This window comes from Corylus avellana, chromosome ca9, assembly GCF_901000735.1.
Source record: "Corylus avellana chromosome ca9, CavTom2PMs-1.0".
In the NCBI taxonomy this organism is placed as follows: domain Eukaryota; kingdom Viridiplantae; phylum Streptophyta; class Magnoliopsida; order Fagales; family Betulaceae; genus Corylus; species Corylus avellana.
Genome location: NC_081549.1, coordinates 7,918,766 through 7,944,023, shown reverse-complemented (window position 1 = coordinate 7,944,023; position 25,258 = coordinate 7,918,766). Strand labels below are relative to the sequence as shown.

The following is a 25,258-nucleotide window of genomic DNA, read 5'->3' as shown; positions in this document are numbered from 1 at the left end:
GAAATCAGACAAAGAATTAATGGGTGAGAAATCAATAAAACATTTTATCATTTCACCACTACATGGATCCATCTAACAATCTTCATTAAAAAATTCTAGGTCACTCAAGGTACATTCGCAAAATTCAAGTCTTTATCATCAATAACTGGGAATCTGAATAGAATCAAGTAGAATTTAAAGAAGAAATGAATTACAATTCAAGAATCTTCAAAAAATCTCATACAGCAGAACCAGAAAACAGAAGCCTCTGAAATAATCAAGTAAAAAGCAATGCTGATCACCTTACAGCTCTTATGGTAAATCCATCCACTTCCAAGCTCAGTCTCCATCATCTTTACCACTTCCTCAACCTGCCAGTACAATAACGTCCCAATTTAATACTTCAAAAACATACACTAAAAATTATAAACCATCTTATTTACCAATTTCAAAAAATCAGAAATCAAATAAGAACCTTGTTCCTATGCGCAGGAGGGTCACAATCCAACACCAAAACGATTTGACCCCCTTCAGTATAGGGCATATGAATCACCCCTTCATTGCACCAACCCTGTAAAATTGAAGAAGCAATATGATAAATAAAGCACTAAAACAATAGAAAATAAACACATATGAAACATATAACCTTTTAGTGACATCATAGTTTGAATGGATTCAAAGTATAATGTACAAAAGCAAGATGCATAGTATTCAAATATTCCCAAAATATTCTACACCAAATAAGCACATTTGGACACAACTTTTAGTGGTATACCTTAAATGGAATACCATGGGTATAGACCTTATGAAATGCCTTGTGAGCCTTCTCATCCTCTTCCTCTCCAGGAGCGTACTTGACCCCACATGTGGAACATGTGCGTAGGGTAAAATCAGACTGACCCAGATCTAAATGGAACTGCGCATAGCGTCTCTTCTTGTTCTTGTTAATCGTTGATTTCGGCTTTAAACACGAATAATTCCAAATGGATTTCTGCAGCGTTTCTCCGACTAGCCCTAAATTGACAACTTCACTGCTTTTGACCCCAATAAAACAAACCCCAGAAATGTCAATATCAATGCTATAGAAAATTCACCTTTATTTTCAAAATAAGCCAATCTGAGCAAATAAATTGTTCGACTGTTTGGTTACCAAGAAACGGAGGGAAAAAAATAAATGTTAGAATTTTTTTTCCTCGTCATGAAAAACAAAAAAAAATGGAAAAAGAGCGCTAAGATTACCACCTAACTAAACTGCTTGTTATTGCTGTCATTTCAATTCCCATAAAATAAAGCACTGTATTAATCAAGATTAAAAGCAGAATTTTCCTCAAGCTTTTCACAGCAACCAAACAATTAAACGGGCACAAGTCAAGATCAAAACCATAAATATCGATCGCAACAAAGAGCGTACCCATCTGGGTTTGGAGCTCTACGCGAGTACGTATTGAAGATGGGATGTTGTTTCTTCTCCCAGGTCGTCAATTCGTCGTCGCCGTCGCCGTCGCCGTCAAAAATCGGAGATTTGGGTGCAATAGAAATAGAGGGTTTGAAGAAGGAGCTGATCTTGGATTGCATGAATGAATGATTTTGCTTCTTATTTGGATTGGTGTCTCTCTTTTGTGTTTTGTTTTCGTTTACGGTGCATTTTAATGTTATGTTCTCTCTCTTTTGGCGCCAAAAGGATTTTGGTAAATTAGCTTTAGCTAATTTCCCGCTCTTTTTGCAGCTCCTAAAATTTCAAATGCTATAAAACAATAAATAAAAATAAAAACAAAAACCATTTTGTAATTTCGTAAATAGATCTGCCATGGAAGCACGGTGGCCTATCACCAAAACCCAAAAACTGCACGACGTCGGTGAAGCAGAGAGAGAGAGAGAGAGAGAGAGAGAAAAGGGCAGGCAGAGTATAGAACTATCTGGAAAGGAGAGAATAAGAGTATAATCTCGACAGCGGTCGGCAGCCGGCATGCGGTGGTTGGAGATGGCCGGCGCCGATCAATCGTGAGCAGGAGGTGAGGCTTTTCGTTTCAAAGAAGTTTCTCTCTTCGTCTCCCAAGAGTACTCTTCACTAGGTGTACCAATCACACTGGTGCTGTGGCATGATCGATGGCAGTGGCTAACTCGTGTCAGCTTTTTCAGTTGGGGTGGAGCCTCTGCCTATCGTCACATGGTCGGACAATTTTGAGAAAATAGGTAGAAAACTGGTTTTTGGTAAAAATGCATATAAATATATTTTTTTTATTTTATTTTACAAATTAATTATTAGATTTGTAGACTTATGTGGACTCTACATAAGTCAATGGTAGATCCTACAAATTTAATGATTGATCTATTAAAGTTATAAAAAAATATGGTGAAAATATAAACAAATTATTAACACTAATAATTTTTATTTATTTAACTAGTGTGAAAAATAGTATTACTCAGCCATGCCACATCACTAATATAATTGCATTACACTCTCTTTAAAGCGCATCAAATAGTTGGTAAAATGTTCAAACCATTAGCCAAATCAATTTGTCTATTCATGTTTTTCGGCTGCGGCTGGCAGTTCCATCAGCTCCATCTGGCAATAAACTTGGTAAATGATTTTTGATCTAGAAATGATTGATATAATATAAAATAGATAGAAGTTTTGAATTATTTGTATAAAAAAAAAAAATATTTATAGTGAGTTTTTTATTTAAATAGTAATAAAAAGTTATCGATAGGATATAAAAAGTAAAAATATTGGAGAGTTTGTAAAGGTTACATCTTTTGAAGCTCCAAAAACATAAATCTGCACAAGGCTATACATCACCTCTTACTCTTTAACATTCAAGTTTTGGTGCAAATTCTGGGTTTGTAGCTATTATGTCAACATCCCACTAAAATTCAATTGAATTTGACTTTATAATTGAATCTAAATCAAATTGGGGAGACTTTGACAACTTTCATTTTGGGTAGAGATTCTGCCAAACAATTTAATTAGTTTTTTTCCCCATCACTAAAGTATACAAATCTAATTTCTTCCTAAATCATCTTCAACAAAAGAAACAGAATTATACTTCAAATTTCTTTGGATGCATTTTCATGATCATTTCCATTTCAGTTCCCAAAGGTTAATGGGAAAAAACAAAACATTTTGAAAGTTCGTCTGCTACAAAATTTGATATCTTACAGATTTAAGTATTTCATGACCCAAAAAGAAGACTTATTTTTTGAAGTACACAATATAAGATTGCCGTAATGATTTAGCTCTCAACCTGAAAATTCAAAAGACAAGTAGATGACTATGTAACTCAAAATTGCAGGAGCCAAAGCCGATGCATATTCCATTCTCCGATATCAAAACTAATGCATTCTCCTTGACTGCTTGTTATCTCTAAGAACTCCCTCAAGAACACTAAATATTGCTGCCAGAAATAAAAGAAAAAATGAGAGCACTGATGATTTAAACACATAAAACCCATGTTCTATTGCTTTTCCAATAAAAGTAAATTGCCAAGATAAAGCTTGATAGATCTCTTGACAGTGCACAACTGATGCACCAAAAAGATGAAAAAAATATATATATCTGAAACGTACTAGAAAGGCATGAAGCATGCAAAAATTGAAGTTGGAAGACTCACTAGGGTAAGATTTTAATTTACAAACATCATTCTAGATTGCAGGCGTCGCATTGGCTGATGCACTTGTTAGAACTTTTAGTTGATCAAAGGCACACTGTATTTTATGCCTTTCTTCCATTGTCATGCTGATTTCCTCTGAAGACTGGATTCATAATATAGAAGAAACCCAATCAACATGCATCTTAAAGCAAATTACATTACAAGATAAAATCACATCTAATACTACAAAAAACGGTGCTAAGCTAATCAAACCAACTTGCTAGTCAAAAGAAATTTTCAATGTATTCATAAATCCAAGACAATGTACCATATAGCAGCAATCAGAATCTAACCGAAAGTTTCTTTAATCAAACTAGGTCTGAATTCTGATCCTGTATCAGAGTTGTACCAGACTAATATTTTGCCAAATCGAAGATACCAACTTACAGATGAAGTGAAAATTTCTATTCTTCAATGAATTTATCAGGTCCAAATATGACACGGAGAGATACATGTGGCACTCAAATTAGAGTTCTGTTTTAAATTTCTCATTGTTTGTTTTAAATTTCACAATGAGAATATATGGTGCAAAGTGTGGCTATTGATATCTAGATGTGATATTTGATGAATGATGTACATAGAAAGGCATTTTGAATAGTGGGCCTTGCATACTGTGTTTTTAAGTGAGGTATGTTGGGTTGCCGGTTCCAGCGTCATCTCCAGCTTTAAGTTGTAATTGTGGTGCTTTCAGTTGTAATTGTGGTGCGATGGGGTATTCAAGGCATTTCTTCATAGAAGCAAAGGTGTATGTGCTTTCGGTAGAGAAAGGATGTTTGCGTTAAGATTCATTGAAAGAAGTAGGGGTGTCTCTCATGCAGTGCATTTGGGAAAGGTGTAGTTTGGCTGGCGAAGATGGTGGAGGCTCTGATTCAAGGAGGCGGCTGAGTTGGCAACACTGCTAAGACCACACAGAGATGCTCAAACAGGCATGGTAATTATTTGGTGTTGACAGTGGGTGGCATGGCTTCGTAGTTATACCAGATGGTTGAGAGGGAGAGGGATGGAAAAGATGTGCCCTTGAGCTGTGAAAGGTTGTAGCTTTCTTCAAGGAGTTTTTCGTAGGAAATCGAAGAGGTGTCAACTGTGCTTCTACCCAGCTTTCCTACTGCAGCGGGAATGGAATACCTCACTTGGGAAGTTTTTCATGGGCATGCTCGTTCAAGCAAGGTGGTGTGGTCGTTCCAGCCCATGAACCAGGTGCAAGGGAAAGAGACACAAAAGAATTCGTACAAGGTGTTGACTGGTGCAGGGAAGGGCATGAACCAGGTGCAAGGGAAAGAGACACAAAAGAATTCACACAAGGAGGTGTTGACTGGTGCAGGGAAGAGCACGAAAGCCTCCTGTAGGAATCCTTCAGCCAACTACGTCGCTGCTAGGACACTGGCTCAGTTCAGTTACTGTCGGGGAGGTACAAGGGAGGACAATCCCAAGTTTTACAATGAAGGTGGCTGTCATACAGCAAACGTGGCAGCAGGACAGAGTGGCTCAAGGGTTTCCAAAAATGACAATTGTTTTTGTCATGATATGTGAGCCCAGCTGGCACAACTGAGTGAAAGAGAATGATCGAACCCTTAAACACATGAATGAGGTATTGGACTTGTCTGGGTCGAGGTGTGTTCTTGGCATAAAGGAAAATGGTGAGATAGGGCCAAAACCGGGCCTAGGTTTGAAGGTTTCGCCTGACGGTCATAAAACCACACCTTCGATGTTGGACAGAACAAAAGGAGTGGGAGATTTGGGCAAGGGCCAGATAGTAGCTTGTGCTACTCATTTGACATGACCCAAAATCAAACCCTTAAGAGGGAGCAGTCACAGGTCGGGATGTTGTTAAAATAAGGTTGGGCCTGGGTTCTAGTGCAGGCTATGCGGGCGTAGGCTCGAGCCACACCTGTGCTGTTGGGTCTTCAAGGATTTAGAAGACGAGTTTTGTAGCCACCAGCAAGTAGTCAAGAGAGATAAGGGAGCAGAGCTTTCTGAGGTTGTTGGTGGCAACCGTGTAAGGCAATCTTTCTTCACCAAAGGTCGATAGTGGAAACCCTATTATCGATGATGCTTTGCCTTTGCCGGAGGCCGCTCAACTGCAAGTTTTTGTTCCACCTCCAATCTCGAATCTCGCTAGAGGTCTTATAGCGAGGACTAATATTAGCTTTGTGCCCCCGGATGGGTTCTGTCGTTCATTTTCAGGTCTAGAGAGCTTTTCTAATGAGGGTAGAGATTCAGATTCTAATGATAGTTTTTCCGCTAATGATACAATTGTGGATTAGCGTCCGACTCTATAAATGCTCCCTCTAAGGACAATTACCCTGAAATGATAATTCCCAACTTTGCTGCGTGGACAATTGTGTTAAAAGGGAGGAAAAAAGAGTTCGTTGGGGTTGGGGTTGAATCTGCCTCATTAGTCTTCATTGTCAGCTGGGCCATCAGGGAATTGTGTAGAAAAAAGTAGTTTTTCATGCTCGGAATTGATGTTATGCTCTTGGGAGGAACCATTGTGCATGAGCCTTTGAATTGTTGTCCCCTGGAAGGGTGTTTTTCAATCCCGAGTGTTCAGGGTCCACTGCTTCAAGCTGGGTCCCACAGAAGGTGGAGGACATTCATCACCGTGTAGGAGTATCTTGTTGTGGTGGGTTTAAAGGGGAACTCATGGCATTGTCAACAACCATTGAAGCGAGTCACAAATAGGGGGAGTGGGTCTCCAATTCCAAATCAGACGAGAGCAAAAAGAGAATTAAAAAGACTGTCTCGCTCCATTAATTATAATTCTACATGTGGAAGCTCTAGCAGAAGTAGGGTTAAGGGAAGGGGTATCTTAGTTGTCCCATGACCCCTAAATTATTATCCTGGAATGTAAGAGGGCTAAATGAGGGGGAGAAGTGCCTTAGGTTAGAAAGTTACTCAGAGATTGGAAGATAAATGCTATTTGTTTGCAGGAGACAAAATTGGAGTTTATGACTTGTAGTATTGCATGTAGCTTGTGGAGATGTAGCCATGTTATTGGGGTTGTTCAGATTCAAAGGGGGCTTTCGGAGGTATTTTGATCATGTGGGATAGGAGGGTGGTTAAAAAAGCCAGTGTGGTGTGGAGACTCGAGTCACAAGGAAGCTTTCCCAAGTTTATATAACATGGCTAGTATGAAGGATATGCATGTTGCTGCTAACATGGATTACTCAAGTGATTCCCTTTAGTGGAATATTAGCTTCATCCGTTTGGCTCACGATTGGGAAGTGGCTGTTCTAGCTTCCTTCTATACCTTGTTGTATTCCCTCAGAGCGAGGGAAGGGGAGGCTTTGGTGGGCTCCGTCTTGCAAAGGGAAGTTTTGACACTAGATCTTTCTACATCCTTGCTTGCAAAAAGGCTTCTCCTTTCCCTTGGCAGAGTATCTGGCAAACCAAGACTCCCTCGAAAGTAGCATTTTTTCCTGGTCGACAGTTCTAGGGAAAATTCTTACTATGGACAATCTTAGAAAGACATCTCATCATGGTCAATAGATTGAACGGGGGTCCTCAAGAGGTAGCTCAATCGACTAGGATCACGCCTAATAAAGCGAAGGTCACTAGTTCGAATCCCCCTTCCTCCTCTTATGCGGACATGTCAAAAAAAAAAAAGGAGAATAGGGAGTCCGTCGATCATCTTCTTCTTCACTATGAGGTTGTTAGTGCCTTCTGGAATGCCATTTTCAGCCGCTATGGGTTGTCCTAGGCTATGCGTAATTGTGTGGCAGATTTGTTTGTCTGTTAGTGGACGGGTGGTTGCTCTCAAAGTGTGGTTGTGTGGAAAATGGTTCCCCTTTACCTTATGTGGTACCTGTGGAGGGAAAGATATGATAGAAATTTTGAGGACTAGAAGAGGATTGTTGGAGGAGCTTAAGTCCTTTTTCTTTTTTCTCTCTTTTTACTTGGACAGCTGCTTGTTTAGCTCCTTTAGTAATTAGCTTTTCTGACTTTCTTGTTCTATTTTCTTCCTCTACCTAGGCGTTCTCTTATATACTTCATGTGTACTAGGATTGCACCCTCTGCGCTTTTTAATATATCCAACCTAACTTATCAAAATAAAAAAACATTGATGACCAATTATCTTGGGGTTTACTGGTGTTTATGGCCTTAGTATTAACGGTAATTGAAGGCCTTAGTTACTGGAATTTTCCCTAGTGTATTGTGGGGGCATTATAGTGTCTTGTTTTCCTAGTGAGAGGTATGGTGATGCCCACTTCAGTCCAGCTATGGTGGAGGTTTTAGACTTCATCTTTGAGCAAGGGCTTATGGATATCCCTTGTAGGAGGTTCTTTAACGTGGTCAAACAATAGAGATCCTCTCTCTTGGTCTAGACTTGATAGATTTTTAGTTTCCCCTGACTTGACCCAGAGGAGGTTGCCTAGACTGTGTTCGAATCATTACCATATTCTTGATTGCGTAAGTTTTCATGGAGATGGAAGGTACTTTAAGTTCAAGAACATGTGATTAAGACCAGACAGTTTGATAGATAGTAAAACTGTGGGGAACTTCCTACCACTTTCAGGGTTCAACAAATTATATTTTGGCTCGCAAACTTAAGGCTTTGAAAAGTGATTTAAAAGTTTGAAATGAGAAGGTATCTGGCAATCTTTCTTCTTGAAGAGTTCTTAGTGAGGAGGAGAAAATGAGGCAGGCAGTAGTGATTAATGATTTTGAGAGAACAACTCTTCCAGAGGCAAAAATTGAGGGAGTTGTGGTTAAAAGAATGTGACAAGTGCACAAAGTTCTTCCATCGAGTGGCTAACTCGAATAGAAGGAATAACTCCATTGATCAGTTAGAGGTTAATGGTAAATTCTCTTTAGATCAATATAAGATTGGAGATCATGTTGTGTCGTTATACAATAGCTTGTTTACGGAATGGCGTAGTTGGAGGCCTAGGTTGGATGTCCTCACTTGATTAGAAGTACTTTATCTAATCAGCCTACTTACTTCATGTCTCTTTTTTCCCTCTCAATTGGTGTTGCCATCCGCATAGAGAAGTCGCAGAGGAACTTTTTGTGTATTGGTGAAGAGTTCACCTATCAATAACAATGTCGTGTTGTTTCCTTAGATTGTCCATGATAAGGATCTTACCTATGGCCGCCGACCAAGCAAAAAAGGCCACCTTAAAATGAACTTTAGTCTGCCAAGGGAACTAAGAGCCACCATTGCGATCCAAGACACTGCAGAAGGATCTAACAGCGAACAACCCTCTTTCGGAGGGAACTCACCAAAATTTGTCTTCACCTTCCCATCTCTCTCTAACTGAATACAACACCCTGTAGAACGAGGCTAAGACATCTACCTCCCAATCAAGAGCCACTCTAGCAAATCTTACATTCCATTGAATAGAGCCACCCAACATCTCCAAGCATGCCTCTACAGAAACGTCCTTTGCACAAGCAATACCATATAACACTAGAAAAGCTTCCTTAAGGGTCAAATCCCCACATGACAAATTATGCTAGAATTTGACTCTTGAGCCATCTCCCACCTCAAATTTGGTATGACTAGAGAAATTCCCCCAACCTCTTCTAATATTCTTCCATAACCCCACCCCATATGTCCCAAGAGGCTCGTTAGAACACCACCCACCCTGTAAATCATACTTAAGAGTCCACCCAACTCTCCACCAAGGCTCTCTCTCATGCACATAGCACCAAAGCCATTTCCTTAAGAAAGCATGATTGAAAATCAACAAGTTCCAGATGCCCAACCTCCATTAGAGATTGGAGAAAAAACCTTGGACCAACTCACCAAGTGATGGGAGAATATTAGGAGCTGGGAAGACTTTTCTAGTCACTAGATTTGAGGTTGATGATAACTCCAAAATTAGACTTTGGCATGATGTGTGGTGTGGGGATAAGGCCCTCAAGGTAAATTTTCAAACTTGTTCAGTATGTCCTGTTGTAAGGATGCTTTAGTGGTTGATTATTTGGAGGTTTCTAGTAACTTTCATCAATGAAATGTTAACTTTCTTAGAGCGGCTCACGATTGGGAGGTGGATTCTTTTAACTCATTTTTCAATTTGTTGTACTCCTTTAACTTCAAACGGGGTGGCGAAAACAAGCTTTGTTGGGGGGGAAAGAGTTGTTTGATGTTAAATCTTACTACAATGTCTTTGTTCCCCATGTTAGTATTCTTTTCCCTTGGAGTGGTTGATTATTCGCAGGCTTCTAGTAACTTTCATCAATGGAATGTTAACTTTCTTAGAGCGGCTCACGACTGGGAGATGGATTCTTTTGCCTCAATTTTCAATTTGTTGTACACCTTTAACTTCAAACGGGGTGAAGAAGACAAGCTTTGTTGGGTACCTTCCAAGAAAGAGTTGTTTGATGTTAAATCTTACTACAATGTCTTTGTTCCACATGTTAATATTCTTTTCCCTTGGAGGAGCATTTAGGGGAATAAAATCCCTTGATAGTGGTGTTCTTTGCATGGCCAGCTGCCTTAGAGAAGATACTAACCATGGATAATCTTAAAAAGCAACATATCATTGTTGGTCGGTATTGTATGTGTAAGAGGAGTGAGGAGTCGTCAGTTGACCACCTTTTACTCCTTTGTGAGAATGGCTAGTAGTGCCTTTTGGAATACCATCTTCAGCCTAGTAGTGTTGGCTTGGGTCATGCCTAGATAAGTGGTAGACCTCTTTGCTTGTTGGAAAGGGCATTTTGGGAGGATTCAAAATGCTACTATATAGAAGATGGTACCATCTTGCCTTATGTGGTGCCTTTGAGGGAAAAGAAATTATCGGAGTTCTGAAGACCAATAGATAGTGGTGGAATTAAAGAATGTTTTCTTCAAGACTCTTTACCACTAGACAGCTGTTGTTTACTTAAATATTTCTAGTTTTCATGCTTTTCTTGATTTTCTTCCTTCCTCTGGCTAGGTGTTTCTCTTGTATACTACCTATGTACTTGGGTTGTGCCTTTTAATGAATTATGTTTACACACCAAAAAAAAGGGGGCATTAGACTAAAGTGGGCTTAGCAAAATATGGTTCCCACACAAAAGTGACAATATACTCGCACATACACATCCACAACACACTAGTTTATATTTTTAACATATTAAAATGCCCCAGTCGTCACAAGAGTTAGTAATATTCAAGAACTAGGGTTGCACCCCTCTGTGCCTTTTGATATATACTTCATTACTTATCAAAAATATATTCAAGAACTACATCCTTTGGATTAGCATAAATAGATGAATGTGCTTTATGACATACTAAGTGACATTCTTGAGATGCAAAATTGTACCTGGAAAGATAGTATTTTTCGTAATATATGGTCAATCTCTGCCTTGAGTGAAGAGATAATTTGCTGAACTTTAACATCCTTGTGCATCAATACAAGGACAGAAACAATGGCGTTTATTCTACTTGAACAATCTGTTGCATATTTAGGAGGAAAAAGCGACGAACTACTTTCAGTTATCAATGACCCCATCATCTTCAACACAAGATCCAGAAGTTTGTGACTTCTATCAAAGAAGAAAAAGCAAGGTATGAGATAATAACGGAGTGTAGAAATGGAGGCATTGGGCTCTTCATGATCCTCTTGAATGCACTGCATGTTAAGCCAAAACAATAAGAATTACTGGACCAAGTTTTGGAAAGAATCAAAATACTCAATAATAAGCTTTGTGATCTTGGGAAAAAATATGCACAAGCAAAGTAGGATTATACACATTATAATTTTTTTTGATAAGTAGATCATACACACTATGAGATTTACCACAACAAGATACCATTCGATATTAAAATTTGTATTATCTACGAAAAGACTAGGGATAATAGCTTTTGTAATTCTCCTTCTACATGAAAAGGTAGCATATTTCAGTTTGCACATGCCATGAAACACTTCATTTACATAAAAAACATTGAATTGCATACGATAATCCTCTGAGGAGAACAGAGAAGAAAATAATAATGACTTCCGCACTCCTTGAATAAATGAGTACCCAAAAACTAACCACTACCAGCACAATCAGGCAACATAAACTAAGTAATGCAGCGCCTACATAATGATTATTTTTTTTTTATTTAAAAAAGAAGAAAAAAATACTACTTCAAACTAATCAAAGGCAGATATCAAACAAGATAAAATACTTACATGCACAACATCAATCAGATATCCTAAAAGGAAATTGCTTAGAGTAATAATACTCTGCTCAGAAAGTCTTGTGGGTTTGGAATCCAGCATAGCAAGCATTCTGAGCATCGCACAAGCATTGTCTAGAGGTGGCTTTAGTAACTGATATGCAAACATCACATCAAGAAGAAGTGTTAAGAACAAATCAACAATCAACAGATAAGCAGCAAACAAAAATTGTTCAAATAAGGCTCCATTTGTTTCGACAGAAAATATTTTCTTAAAACTTGATTTCCTGGAAAACATTTTTCGGTGTTTAGCGCGTACAGAAAATCACAAATTTTTGTTATATATATATTTCCATTCAATCATATTAAACTTTAAACTACAAAAATATCCTAACCAAATCTTGACGGTGACCTGGCTGGGTCTAGTAGGTCCCAACCGAGTCCTGCCTGGGTCCCGGCGGTGTCTCAGTCGATTCTCAACGGAGACCTAATTGGGTTCCAGTGGTGTCCTAACTGGGTCCTGGTCGGGTCCCAACAGTGTCCTAGTCGGGCCCCAGCTGGTTTTGTCAATTTGAAAATGAGATGCTCAAACTCGAAAAAATTGTTTACGGTCTTTAAAAATGAAAACGATTTTCCGAAACCTAAAGAGGCTTTTTCGGTCAAACCGAAAATATTTTCCATTAACTATTATTTTCCATCGCACTAAACACCCAAAAATACGGAAAACATTTTACATAAATCATTTTACACCGAAACAAACGGAGCCTTAGTATTTCTTTGTATAAATGATAACTAAAATATACAAACAAATTTTTTGAGTATAAAATAAAGGAAAAAAAGTAACGTTCAAATTAAGAAAGTTTAGTCAACTTACGATCTGTTCAAGTGTGACTTTCTCTAGTATTTGAAAAACAAGAGAATTATCACCAATCTGCGACAGGTTTGAGCAAACAACACTGGTGAGTGACTTAAATGTTCCTCGGTTTCTGATCTTTGTATCACTCTCTAAAATAGGATACATGTTTCCTGCAAAGATCAAAATATCTTTTCAGATTAAAATAATCATTAACCATGAGTCTGTGTAGAAGTAAATGAACTGGATCCCAACAGATAAAACAAGCTGAAAATAGTTGTCCAAGCATAAACTGCTTTCAGCTAGCGATGCAGCGGCTTACCTACAGATGATATATTCCATGCCACATTTGGATGAAGCTTTTTAAAACTCAATCTTGTCATAGTTACTACTTTTGACAACTTTGTTTTCAATTATGAGTTATGATTTAATAATCTATAGCAAAAAATACAGGAACCCGCACACATGTATATTTGCTTATAGGTATACATGTATATACATAATAATCACCAAGAACATTAACTTTGTGGAAACATTATCCAAATTCTTAGTGAGTTTGCTTGCAAAAGAGAGAGGTGAAGCATGCTGGATGAAAGTTTTCTATATCTACTGCTAAATATGCAAAGAAGGGTAAGATTAATAAATGGCACCCATTTAGACAGATAGGGAACCATATGTTGTCCGGAAATAATAAACAAAAATGAGTTCACCAAAGAAGTAATTCTAAGGTACCAGGGAAAACTTTGAAACGCGAGAGCAAAGTGATGAAGAAACTGATATGGTCGGTAATTTTGATATGTCCTGCAGTATATGCCGAATGCAGGACCTCTATGATTCGAAATAATATAAATTGCTCCAAATCCGGACCTGCAATAGTCAGGCAAGAAAGGAAATGTTAATTCCACATCTTACTTTTTTTAAAAAAAAAAAAAATCCAAATCTTACTTCAAAAAAAATAGCAAGTATTCATTTTTCAGTAGTTGCCTGGTCATCTAATTTGACCAATTCTAACTTCTTGATTCAAGAATTGCAAGAGGAATAGCATAGCTTTGTGCTCTATGCAGCTTCCCCCTACTTCAGTAGAGGTCATAGTGTCATACCATATACTGAAAAGCAGAAGCATAAATTTCCCTAAAAACTTAATGCAGTTGGAAATTACATTGATTATCCCAGATATTTCTAAATGAGTATTTCACCACCATTTATGAAATCAAATCTGGAAATACAGTAGCAACAACATTTGACATGATCCGTTCTGTCAATCTTTCAGCTAATTCAAGGAAATTGTAACTCATTTGATAGCAGAAATATATCTTTCAGAAAGGTCATTTTGCCTTAATTCTTTTAAGTAGAAATTTTATATTAGCTGAAGAAATAAAAGCTGAGAGAATTTATGTCTTGCTGCCCGAGATCATTCTACTGTCCAAACAACAAACACATTTAAACTACTCAGTGATGTTTTAGTACTCTAAGAGGTATACATTAAGCATTGCAGCTTAATTTCAAAATCAACAGCTTCCTTGATGTGTTTAGCAAGGATATGTCAAGTAATTTTCCCAGGAAAGCCATTATCCATAGAAATTTGAAGATTATAAACATAAGAGTGATTTGCATACAAAGAAAACCAAGTTATCTATGCTAGTAAAGCATCAATTGCATGAATACTAAAGCAAGTTTATATGCAACAAATAAAACCTGGTTACTACATAAAACGTTCCTGCACAATCAAATTCATGAAGATTTGAGCTAACAGACAAGTAATACTTACTTAAGCAACAAGAAGCTATTGACTCCAACAAAGGTGAATCCAAATTAGAGAAGTAATAAAGGCAACAGAGAGAGAGTTCCTGAGAATCTCTAGGAAGCCTTATGAAAGGACCATAACATATATTTCCTGCAAGATAAAAAAGAACAGGAAACTAAGTGATACCGCTCCAAGGGTTACAGACTAAACAATGTCTTCAGAAAATTAATTTTACCATCATCTTGACATGTGCTGTACAACTCTAGCAATGAGTGTTGCATGTTGTCATATTCCCATGCAAACGAAGAGTTCACCAGAGCACATTGTCCCAGGCGAAGTTGCAGATGCAACACAACCTGTAATTTCAAGGGGAAAAGTACCCCATGTAATTTTTTTATTTTTCTTATAAGTAAGGTGCCAAAAAACTACTTTTTCATCTTAACAACTCCAAAAATAAAACCTTTTTGCCTGATTGCAGCAACAAGAAGCGTACACAAGGAAAATTGAATGGTTACCTGGGTACAAGATGGATGCTTATCATCTAGCAAGATTAGCAAGCGAGGGAGCTCTCTTATCCAACCAATCTGATGCTCTAATATTTCTGGATCACTAGAATCTAGGCACAGCCTTTCCTCTTTCTACAATATGTACAAACGTATTGGCAATAAATTGGTGAGAGAGGGATATGGTGATTCTAAGCAATTACTAAAGAATTGTGTCCCAAAAACTAAATAAATAAAAAAGAGGAAGAAGCTTACAGGAATAAGCATATCTTCAATTGTAGAAAGGCATGCCAATTTCAATGAAGACTCAAGATGGCAATTCCTGAAAGTCTTGGTAAATGCCTGCAATTAAATTGTTATGACTTTAACAGTATCATTTGATTTTTGGTGTCTCTCAGGAAACTCTAGATTTATAAGATAAATCTAAAATTACACATCAACCAAAGTGCATGAATAGACATTCCAATTAAGAAAGACAAAAAGAGAGAGATTCAACGTGATTTCCCATATACAATCTCTTGCTAATCAATAATTCTTAAAAGCATAAGTCAGACCTGAAGAAGACGAGATCTCCAATTGCTCTCCACTTGTGAAAAAAGTTTCGGAAAAAAAGGAAGAAGTGAAAGTAAATGTTTTTCCCAGACTCCTTTACCAAACCTTGTGCCATTACAAATCTGCAAAATTATATTAAACCAGTCAAATTAAAAAGAAAACATTTTCACTTATCCAAACAAAATGAGCCTCTTACTTGAAACATCAGACGTCTTAACAACCTCCATATTAAATCAGAAAAGTAGGCTTTACTAAGGGGACACATGAATGAGATTGCTCGAGAATTGGTCTTTTACTTGCAAGATAACTGACAAACTTTTGTTTTGTGAATAAAAAAAAAAAAAGATTTACTTTTTTTGCAATGCATTGATAATTTGCATGTACTGAATTTACTTTTACTTGATTGGCCCTCTTTTTTCTGAAGAAAAGAAAAAAAAAAAAAATCTTTACAATTTAACTATTTAGTAACTTGAGTTGCTTAATATATGAATTATTTGTAAGTGGTAAAACAATTGCATTGATAGAATGTTACCTAGCATTCTTATTTGCATAGGGTAATAAGCACAAGCTTTTTGCACTCCAAATGTTACATACAAAAAAAAAAATTTACTTTTACTTGATTGGCCCTCTTTTTCTCTGAAGAAAAGAAAAAGAATCTTTACAATTTAACTATTTAGTAACATGAGTTGCTTAACATATTATGCATACGAATTATTTATAAGTGGTAAAACAATTGCATTGATAGAATGTTATCTAGCATCCTTATTTGCATAGGGTAATAAGCACAAGCTTTTTGCACTCAATATGTTACATACAAAAAAAAAAATTGATAGGTTAATTTTAATGATCACACCCACATACAGAAAAATCAACTCCAACTATGTGCAATATTGCAACTACATATTTTATCATAGCCCACAAATGTTCTTAAAAAATCCATTGTCATGTTTTACTATCACTTTTCAAATCAACATTGTCATTTGACATTAATATCAATACAGCCACCCTATATCTCTATGTTTTGAAACCCGCATGGTTCACTACAATTGCTAATCAATTAAAATTGATACAGAACACAACATCTATGATTTCACCAGTTATTAGTAATTGGATTAAATAATTAATCAAAAACAAAATATTAGGAATTTATGGATATACCCACTCATCATAACTGTCAATTGTATTTTTACACCTCATCATAAAACTTTCTATAGATTATACAAATCCACATTGGCAACATTTTTCAGACCATGCATCTTTAAAATCATATGCACATAATGGAGCAAGATTCAGACCTCCTTTCTAAGCAGCGCATTTTCTATAAACTCTAGAAATTTCTCCAACACAGCAGGAGGAAAGATCCATTCACTGAATTGCAAAAGTATTCCCGTAATCAGAACGTTCAAGATAAAATATCTGTCGTCATCCTGCCAAGCAAAAATAGAAAGAACTAGACCAATTCAAAATACAAGACCAGCATTGTACCCACCATAAAACCAAAAACAAAAATTAATAATAATAATAATAATAATAATAATAATAATAATAATAAATAAATAAATAAATAGGGTCAAAGGAGATATGACAAATTTTATCACAGAAACATATGCAAAAGAAAGGAAGTCCAATCAAAACAATTGAATTAAAGGAGAAAAAAGAATCTAGCATTGTCACGTGGGAGCAAAGATAATGATCTGAAAACTTGTATTGAGGCCATACCTTTTCTGAAAGCTGCCACGTTGGATTGAGGGGAAACGCTAGTAGTATCTTCTTCATTAACAATGACGAGATACTTTCATCCCACACTGTCACATCAGATTGTCCTTGAGGAAGTTGATATTCTGATTTACCCTTGTCAGTCCCATAAATATAAAATCTGAATGCAATATCTATGCTCTGAAGTATACATAACAGACAATCAAATGACTGTGCATCAAGAAGTGGCATAGTATGAGCCGATGGAATAAAATCTTGGAAACAATTGACTAAAACTGGCACAAGATCCTTTAGTTTCTTGATGATGAGAGGAAACCCTGCACAAACAAAGCAAGCATAGGCCAGGACCTTCAGAACATTACTATCTCATATTGGAGAGAGAGAGAGAGAGAGAGGTGGTATGAGAATGGAAGTACATGTAATAATCCCGTAATATTACTAAGTAAAGAACAAGCTAGAGACCAACAACAGCAACAATAACAATGTGAACTTCACTTTTCTATTTTGCTTTTTATATGAATAAATAAATTTACAAAAAGATCTTGTGAAAACTCATAAACCAAACAATGAAAGTGATAGATAAGAAAAATAGGTTTCAGAGTTATAAGTATGGTAAATTTGATCATTGAATGGAAGCTGGTAGAGTGACCTATAATATCTAATTCCAGGGATGAAAATAAATTTTTAACAATGAAAGACTTGATTATTGCAGTTACCATCAGTGCAATATTAGGCACCCATTTTTTTTATGATCATGCAAGCTATATATTCTTTTCTGACGAGAAACTCCTCCAAAGCAGGGTCACTTCATGTACTCACCCCTATCGGGTAAATCTCGGACCCATACAAAGCGCCACCCCCTCCACACGGACCAAGTAATACTCTTTGTTGGCGGACTGGCCCCAATAAATTGTTTGCACCCAAGAAAATTCAAACCTTGGACCTAATGGAAATATCCTAGTCCCCTACCATTTGAGCCAAACCCCTGGGGTCATCATTGCCCTAAATCAATCACTGAATGCTGACATAAAAACAAATATAGATAAAGAAAGGTAAAAGATGCTTTCACATACCAGCAGATTTTGTAGACACATCAGGCTCAAAAACATGTAACATCCCTTGTCCAGCATCATTCTATTAAATTAAAAAGGAAAGCATTAGGATTTGATATCACCCAAATAAATTAGAGAAACATGTAACTTACTGAACTTGAGAGGAAAACGTTGATTGTGAAAGTTGTAGACATCACAATCCTTACGCAGGTAAGACTCATAATTAAACGAGGAAAATCAAAGATGGCCATCATCACACAGCACTATCCCATTAATTCTTCACATTGACTCGATCATTTAGATACTTTTTTTTCGATAAGTCAGTCCTTCAGATACTGACTTTCTAGACAACAACATTTATATCTTTGTGAACCTGATTATAGAATCCATCCTGATACATTTAATCATGTTGCATAGACATAATCGCGTGAAATGAACTTGACATAGTATAAACACACTAACATGGAAAATTACTTGAATACAAGAATAAGGACATGCAAGGTTGGTAAAAATCACACTAGATACAACTAGCAGAACCAACTTAAGCAGTAAGAGATAACGGACAGGCAAAGGATTTTAAGATAGTAATGAGATGACATGATTATGACAACAGCTGAAAAAAATAATTGCATGCAAAGTTTCAAGAGTAAAATATGGTTATGAAAAGATAGAAGACTATGATTCATCAAAAGATAAAAGACAACACACAAAACAAATGGTACATTTGCAATTGATAATTAGAAGGTACTTTTTCACGTGAGTCAACTTCTTTTTTATTACATGGCACCAGTGACAAGCACCGCAGCAACCCAGCAAGAACATTCTTGAGTTTTCCCTTGTCCTGTAAATAGAACTGGTTGTTCCGTAGAATGTCCCCATAATTTTGAAGAATCTGTTGATGAAGCAAACATTAAAATCTTTAAGAAAATGTCAAAACCAAAAAGAACATGATTAAACTTAAACGAATCACTCTAGTACATTTGACATCAGACTGATTAGCATCCAAAAGCAATCGTTTTAAAGGAAACCTCAAACAAGGGTAAAAATGACTATTCCAAATATGCATTTTCCTTTTTTGCTATTTGACCATAACCTCAATGGGAGTGGAACCTGTTACCTCACTCACTATCTTATAGATCTGGGTGGATATTGCATAAGACATTAGAGCTAATGACCCAGAAAAAACAGCATGGCTTCTCAGATTGCTTAGATCAGAAAGATTTCAAGAGAAAAATGCTAATAACATAATCACGCAAAAAACAAAATTACAAAGATTACCTAACAGAATCAGGTTAAGATACCTTTTCAGCATACAAGAAAAAAGACGGTGGATGATTCTCAACAACAAGGTCAAGAAATTTGAACGCCATCAACCGAACATCAATTGCTAAATGTGTCATTGCATTAAAAATATATGCCATTATTAAGGAAATGAAAAGATCTTGATTATCCTGGACAAGAAAAACAGAGAAACAAATGTCACAAAAATGGATAACTGGTGATGAGCAACAATAAATACTACAATAATTTTTTTTTTTTTAAAAAAAAAAAGGAATAACCTCTTTACAGGTAGGGAATATCACTGACTTAAAAAGTTGATATAGTGTTTCTCGAACCACTTTATCATCATCCCCAATTCGTTCACGCAGTTTCTCTATGACGGCGTATTTGTGCAACCTCAGCTCTGCTGGATGTTTTCGGAATAAATCCTTAATACCCATCAATGCATCTTCAGAGAGGAACAAAATTTTAGCTCAACTGTGAGATTGCCACTCAATACAAAAGAAAGGTTTGATGTGAACACTAAAAGCTAGATAAAACAACCAGGAAAATGGGGGCATAACTTTCAAGTAACCCTTCAAGTGACTTACCAAAAAACTCCCCTCAAATGAAAACTTCAAGATTTCAAAACCTTTACCACCATAATAATTTTTGTTTCTTACATTCTCGATATTTAAAAATGGAATTGTTCTGCAAACCCCTACCAACTTCATTTGAACACTTAGGGCGATTCTTTACACTGACAATATTTTTCACAATAATGAACACTTCCATGATAACAAGGAAGTACCTCTACGAACTTTTGGGTTGTGATGGGATGTTTGCTGAAGAAGTTCTTTCAAAGTCAAACCTTTCTTGTTCACAGCTAAACCTTCCTTTTCTGACGCCACACTCTGCTCGGGAAGAATAATTGCTGTTCATAACAAGCACAAGTAAACTTTTAGTCAATACATTCGTTTATCAATGTTGGAACAACACCAAATGCTTCACAGGTTTCAAAGAGAAAAATATATTTCACAAGCTCTTCAGGCACTATAAAATTACACAGCCATTATAATTAACAATCAAAAATAAAAAATAAAAAAATAAAATAAATATGTAACGTAAACTAAAACGATTTTTACATAACCAATAAAATGTTAAGAAAACCACAAAAAAGAATAAAGATTAAATAAAAGGTTGGCTTTTATGTGCTTCAATGAATAATAAAGCAAAATAAAATCCTAAAGACAACTGAACATTTATGGAGTTTTCAAAGAAAAATCATATGATATTTGAGATGATCCAATTCTCCATTCGCTTTAAGAAAAATTATCCCATTTTGCCCAAAAATTTCAAATTCCTCTAAAAAAAATTTCTCTGAAACAAAACAATGCCTTATTAAATCCAGTATATACGTAACACTACTAATGAAATTTGTAATAAGAAAGACTCTTCTAGTCTATACCTTTGGATTTAATTTCAGTATTCGTAGCATTATTCGCCGGCGGCAATTTCCTGCCAATCTTTCGCTTTATTTTCTGCAGAGATTCGACAAACAACATCATAAGTAAGCCTCCTCTGGATCAAACAAAAGATCAATTAAAAGTTTTGTGCTACTGCATAGATTGCTACCTTGAAGTCGACTCCACGTTTTTGCTGCTTCTTTGAAGAAGCTTTCGAAGTCATTTGCACTACAAAACCTAAATTGGTTTTGCAAAAGCGCCTGTCTTCGTGTCTCCTCGACGTGTTCCCGGTGTCGGCCTGTTTCAAGGCGGAGTGGAGCCGCGCTCAGCAGTGGACTGCTACGTTCTGGAAGTCCAGCAGAATTCAGAAGAATAACGGTTTATTGGTGGTTCCTTCGCCGGCGGCAGACTTGTTGACGAGTGTGGAGAAGACGCAAGATTGGGTGAAGCCTAATTCGAAATGAGTTGGATCGGGCCTTTGTTGGGCTGGCCGAAGGTCTGGTCGTTGCGCTGGATTTGACGTCCAAAGGGATGCAGAACAGGGCAGAGATTGACGCGGATTTGGGTGCCGGTTCTGGTTCTGCTCCAGGTTTGGACCCATAACCTGATCACGGTTCGGGTTGTGATTCGGATCAAGGTACGGATCGAGATTTGGGCTACCGCTCAGGTCATGGTTCAGATCCAACTTCGAATTTGGGTATCTTTCACTCTCCTGGATCCGTATAGGCAGCCGGTAACACTACAAAAATACATTTATTTTTTTAGGAAAAAATGCAGTTTACCCTCTGAAGTTTCAGAAGTTTTTTAATTTTAACTCCAAAGTTAAAAATTGGTAATTTACCCCCTGAAGTTTCAAAAATTGGCAATTTAAACCCTCCGTTTAATTTTTCCGTCAAAATGGATGGAAATCTATGAAATTACATCATTGCCCTCAAGCTTTTTTAAAAAAAAATTCGTCCAATTTAACGGAAAAATTAAACGGAAGGTTTAAATTGCCAATTTTTGAAACTTCAGGGGGATAGATTGCCAATTTTTGAACTTTGGGGTTAAAATTGAAAAACTCCTGAAACTTCAGGGGGGTAAACTGCATTTTCCCCATTTTTTTACCATTGATTTCTGACGTGTCAATGGTACTGACACATCAGAAACTATTTTCTGACGTGTCATTTTCAGGGGGGGTAAACTGCATTTTCCCCATTTTTTTACCATTGATTTCTGACGTGTCAATGGTACTGACACATCAGAAACTATTTTCTGACGTGTCATTTTTTACGTGTATCTGAGGTTAAAAAGGCAAATGTCAACAAATTCAAGTTTTTGACCTGTCAATTTTAAAACGTCAGAAATTTCTGACGTGTCAGAAACTGAAACGTCAAAAAAAAAAAATTGACATTCCAATAAAAAAAAAATTGACGTGGCAGGTTTCTGCCACGCCAATAATTTTTATTTTTTTCTGTATATATTTTCTAAATTATTCGGGTTTATACCCAGATTTACGTGTTAACCTGATAGATCCAATACATATGAAATTCAATTTAATCCAATATCTATATTTACATCTAATATCCAATACATCAAATCCAATACATTCAATTCAATCAAATATCTACATTGCATCCAATACATTCAATTCAATCCAATATCTACATTTACATCCAATATCCAATACATCAAATTAATCTAATACATCCAATCAAATACATATATACATCCGGCCAATACATATGCTTTCAATCCAATACATATACACATATGAAATTCCAATTCAATTTTGCATATACATCCAATACATATGAAATTCCAACACAAACCAATACATCAAAATTCCAACACATCTACTACGTACAATTGCATACAAATATCTACATCGAAAATTTTTCGATACAATACAAATATAGACAATTGTATATCTACTACAGATATCTACATCAAAAATAAGTTTCAACACAACACAAAACAAATATACAATCAAACTATCTATGTTTTATCTGCTACAAATATACAATCAAATACAAATATACAACACAAATAAGTTCAAACTAGTCTCAACAAGCATATAGTTTGATCTAATTATATACATCAACAAATAGTAACAAAATATATATACAACTTAACAAACTGCCATGTTTCAACAACTCCATCGTCTCATCCTCCACTGCAAATCATCCGGTCTCTATCTCCTCTAGTCGTTCCCAGCATCACATCTACGTCATTTTTTAAGTTTTTGGATTTGGTTTTTTCAAAATCAGATTTATTCACTTTAGGAAGTCCCGCCCCTTGACGTGCCATTCCACCTTACTCTCGGACCTCTCCGCTTCCAGCTGCCACAAAATCTTCTCCATTCAGGCACCAGGTGACTATGAGTAGATCTCACTCGCTAGTGTGTGTCCCACGTGCGCCAACATTTAGGGAGCTCTCATTTGTGCGTGACACCTCCCATCCACCACCTTCCACCTTTGTTTCTGGTTTTCGATTGATGCTTTTTGGCTCTTGGTGTCCACTGTCGGTGCATGGTCTTCACGCGTTGGCGAGTGGCTTACACACGTCAACGGTTTTCAACCGTGTCCATGCTACCTTCCTTCACCCCACCCTCTGCTGATACTGCTGTTATTTGTATTTTTTGGTATTTTTTTATTGTCTTTCCATTCCTCTGTTTATTTGTTTCTATTGTAGTCGTTACTCTATAGTTGTTCGAGTAGGGTTGAAGGGTATCTTAAATGTCATGATCCTATTTACACCCCATTCTCTTAGGGTTTGGACATTGTTGAAGAATCTTGAGACAGTCATACTCCTCATTCCTTGTTTAGCTGCCAAAACTTATGGACTTTGTGCCAATAATGTATAGGTAGGGGTGTCAACCCGGTCCGGTTTCCCGGTTTTTGGCCAAAACCGGAACCGGAACCGGGGTACCCCGGTTCTCAATTTTGAGAAACCGGAACCGGAACCGGGACCCCGGTTACCGGCCGGTTCCGGTATTACCCGGTCCGGTAACCGGTTTTTTTAAAAAATTGATTTTTGGGCTTATTTTAGGTATTGGGCCTAAAATAAGCCAATTTTTTTTCATAAGTTGGCCCATTTTTTTAAAAATCTATTAGTTTCTTTGTCTAAATTAAAGGAGCTTTGTTGTAATTGTTCCAAATAATTAAAAAATAAACCTTAAAAAGTCCAAAAATCCTAAAAAATCATTGTTTTTGCCTATTTGGGCCTTAGAAATAAAAATTTAATTTTTTAAAATACCCTAAACCTAAACCTAAGTGTAAAAAATATTAATATATATAATATATATATTAATATATAAATATAATAATATATAAATATTATTAAATAAAATGGAAACCCGGTTCCGGTATTCCCGGTAAAAACCGGGTACCAAAAACCGGTACCGGAACCGGGGTACCCGGTTTTTAGATTTTTCAAACCAGAACCGGAACCGGGACCCCGGTTTCCCGGTTTCCGGTTTTCCGGTTTCCCGGTTTTCCGGTTCCGGTTCCGGTTCCCCGGTAATTTTTGACACCCCTATGTATAGGGCTACGTAATTAATGGGAAGTGTAGCATTTCTCTTTTTGTTATTGTAATCTTTGTTTGATGTACTTAAATAAATAAATAAAGTGCGTTTGAGATTGCAATTTTCGCAAGAATAATATCCGTTTGTAAAAGAAATCGCAAAATACAAAGTGTTTGGCATTGTGATTTTTTTTTTAAAAAAAAAAACATAATCTAAAAATGGGAAAAAAATTTGCGATTTCTATAAGCAGGCTAGGGAGTACTTATTTGAAAAAATGCGAACTTAAAGCAAAATCACGATTTCGCATAACAAATATTAGGCGCAATAATTACCAAATTTTTGAGCGGGAATGAAAAAAATTCAAAAAATACCCACCTAAAATATTTTAAAAACATTACTTCTTTATTATATGTCTGTTTGAAATCTTTGTCTCAAGAAACAAAAAAAACAAAAACAAAAACAAACCAAAATAACAAAAAAGAAAAAAAGCGTATAGAAACAAGTAATATGGCAAGATACTATTGCTTACGTAGAAAACCCAAAGTTAATGTCAAATTATAAGTCATACTTTTGTTTGCAAATGTGTTAAAAATGGAGGCTTATAAACAATGTAAGTTATTTTACTGATATAAAAAATGTAATTATTGGTAATTTGTCAATGAAACCACAATTATATGTTAAAGTTATCCAAACATTCAATTGATAGAAAAAAAACATTTTTTATTATATTTTACCAAATGCATGTACAATTTTTTTTTTTTTTTAAAAAAAATATATATATATATATATATTTTTTTGAAAATAACTTATATAAGATCTTGGTATAAACTATGACCTTTGTGCCTACCAATAAGAGGTTGACACCTCAGCTTGGAACAAGATAACA

General features: G+C 36.3%; 2 protein-coding genes across 5 annotated transcripts in view; both read right to left on the bottom strand.

Annotated features, from left to right (window-relative positions):
• Positions 1-1,667, bottom strand: part of LOC132161935 (protein CHROMOSOME TRANSMISSION FIDELITY 7-like) — a 3,537-nt gene extending 1,870 nt beyond the window's left edge. Inside the window, exons 1-2 of one of the 2 annotated variants that reach the window (XM_059572154.1) lie at positions 1,391-1,667; positions 755-1,013 (exon numbers count right to left, since the gene is read on the bottom strand). In XM_059572154.1, the coding sequence (XP_059428137.1) occupies positions 755-1,013; positions 1,391-1,554 (423 nt within the window). In that variant the 5' untranslated portion in view covers positions 1,555-1,667. The remainder of the gene's footprint in view (positions 1-754; positions 1,014-1,390) is intronic. The other variant, XM_059572155.1, reaches the window with a different exon arrangement.
• Positions 1,668-3,020: 1,353 nt separating this feature from the next.
• Positions 3,021-21,452, bottom strand: LOC132192307 (uncharacterized). Of its 3 annotated transcripts, XM_059607599.1 has the most exons (20): positions 21,037-21,452; positions 20,870-20,942; positions 20,213-20,335; positions 19,701-19,870; positions 19,443-19,592; positions 18,890-19,033; positions 18,163-18,223; positions 17,093-17,406; positions 16,669-16,800; positions 15,376-15,495; positions 15,077-15,163; positions 14,834-14,956; positions 14,554-14,674; positions 14,343-14,468; positions 13,307-13,441; positions 12,596-12,747; positions 11,735-11,875; positions 10,880-11,188; positions 3,591-3,732; positions 3,021-3,374 (listed from the first exon to the last, which is right to left on the bottom strand). In XM_059607599.1, the coding sequence occupies exons 1-19, from the start codon at positions 21,088-21,090 to the stop codon at positions 3,622-3,624; spliced, it is 2,646 nt and encodes an 881-aa protein (XP_059463582.1). In that variant the 5' UTR covers positions 21,091-21,452; the 3' UTR covers positions 3,021-3,374; positions 3,591-3,621. The 3 variants fall into 3 exon arrangements, with proteins under 3 accessions (XP_059463582.1, XP_059463584.1, XP_059463585.1); XM_059607601.1 differs by lacking the exon at positions 16,669-16,800; XM_059607602.1 differs by lacking the exons at positions 20,213-20,335; positions 20,870-20,942; positions 21,037-21,452 and having other exon boundaries at positions 19,729-19,796.
• Between the last annotated feature and the right edge of the window lie 3,806 nt (positions 21,453-25,258).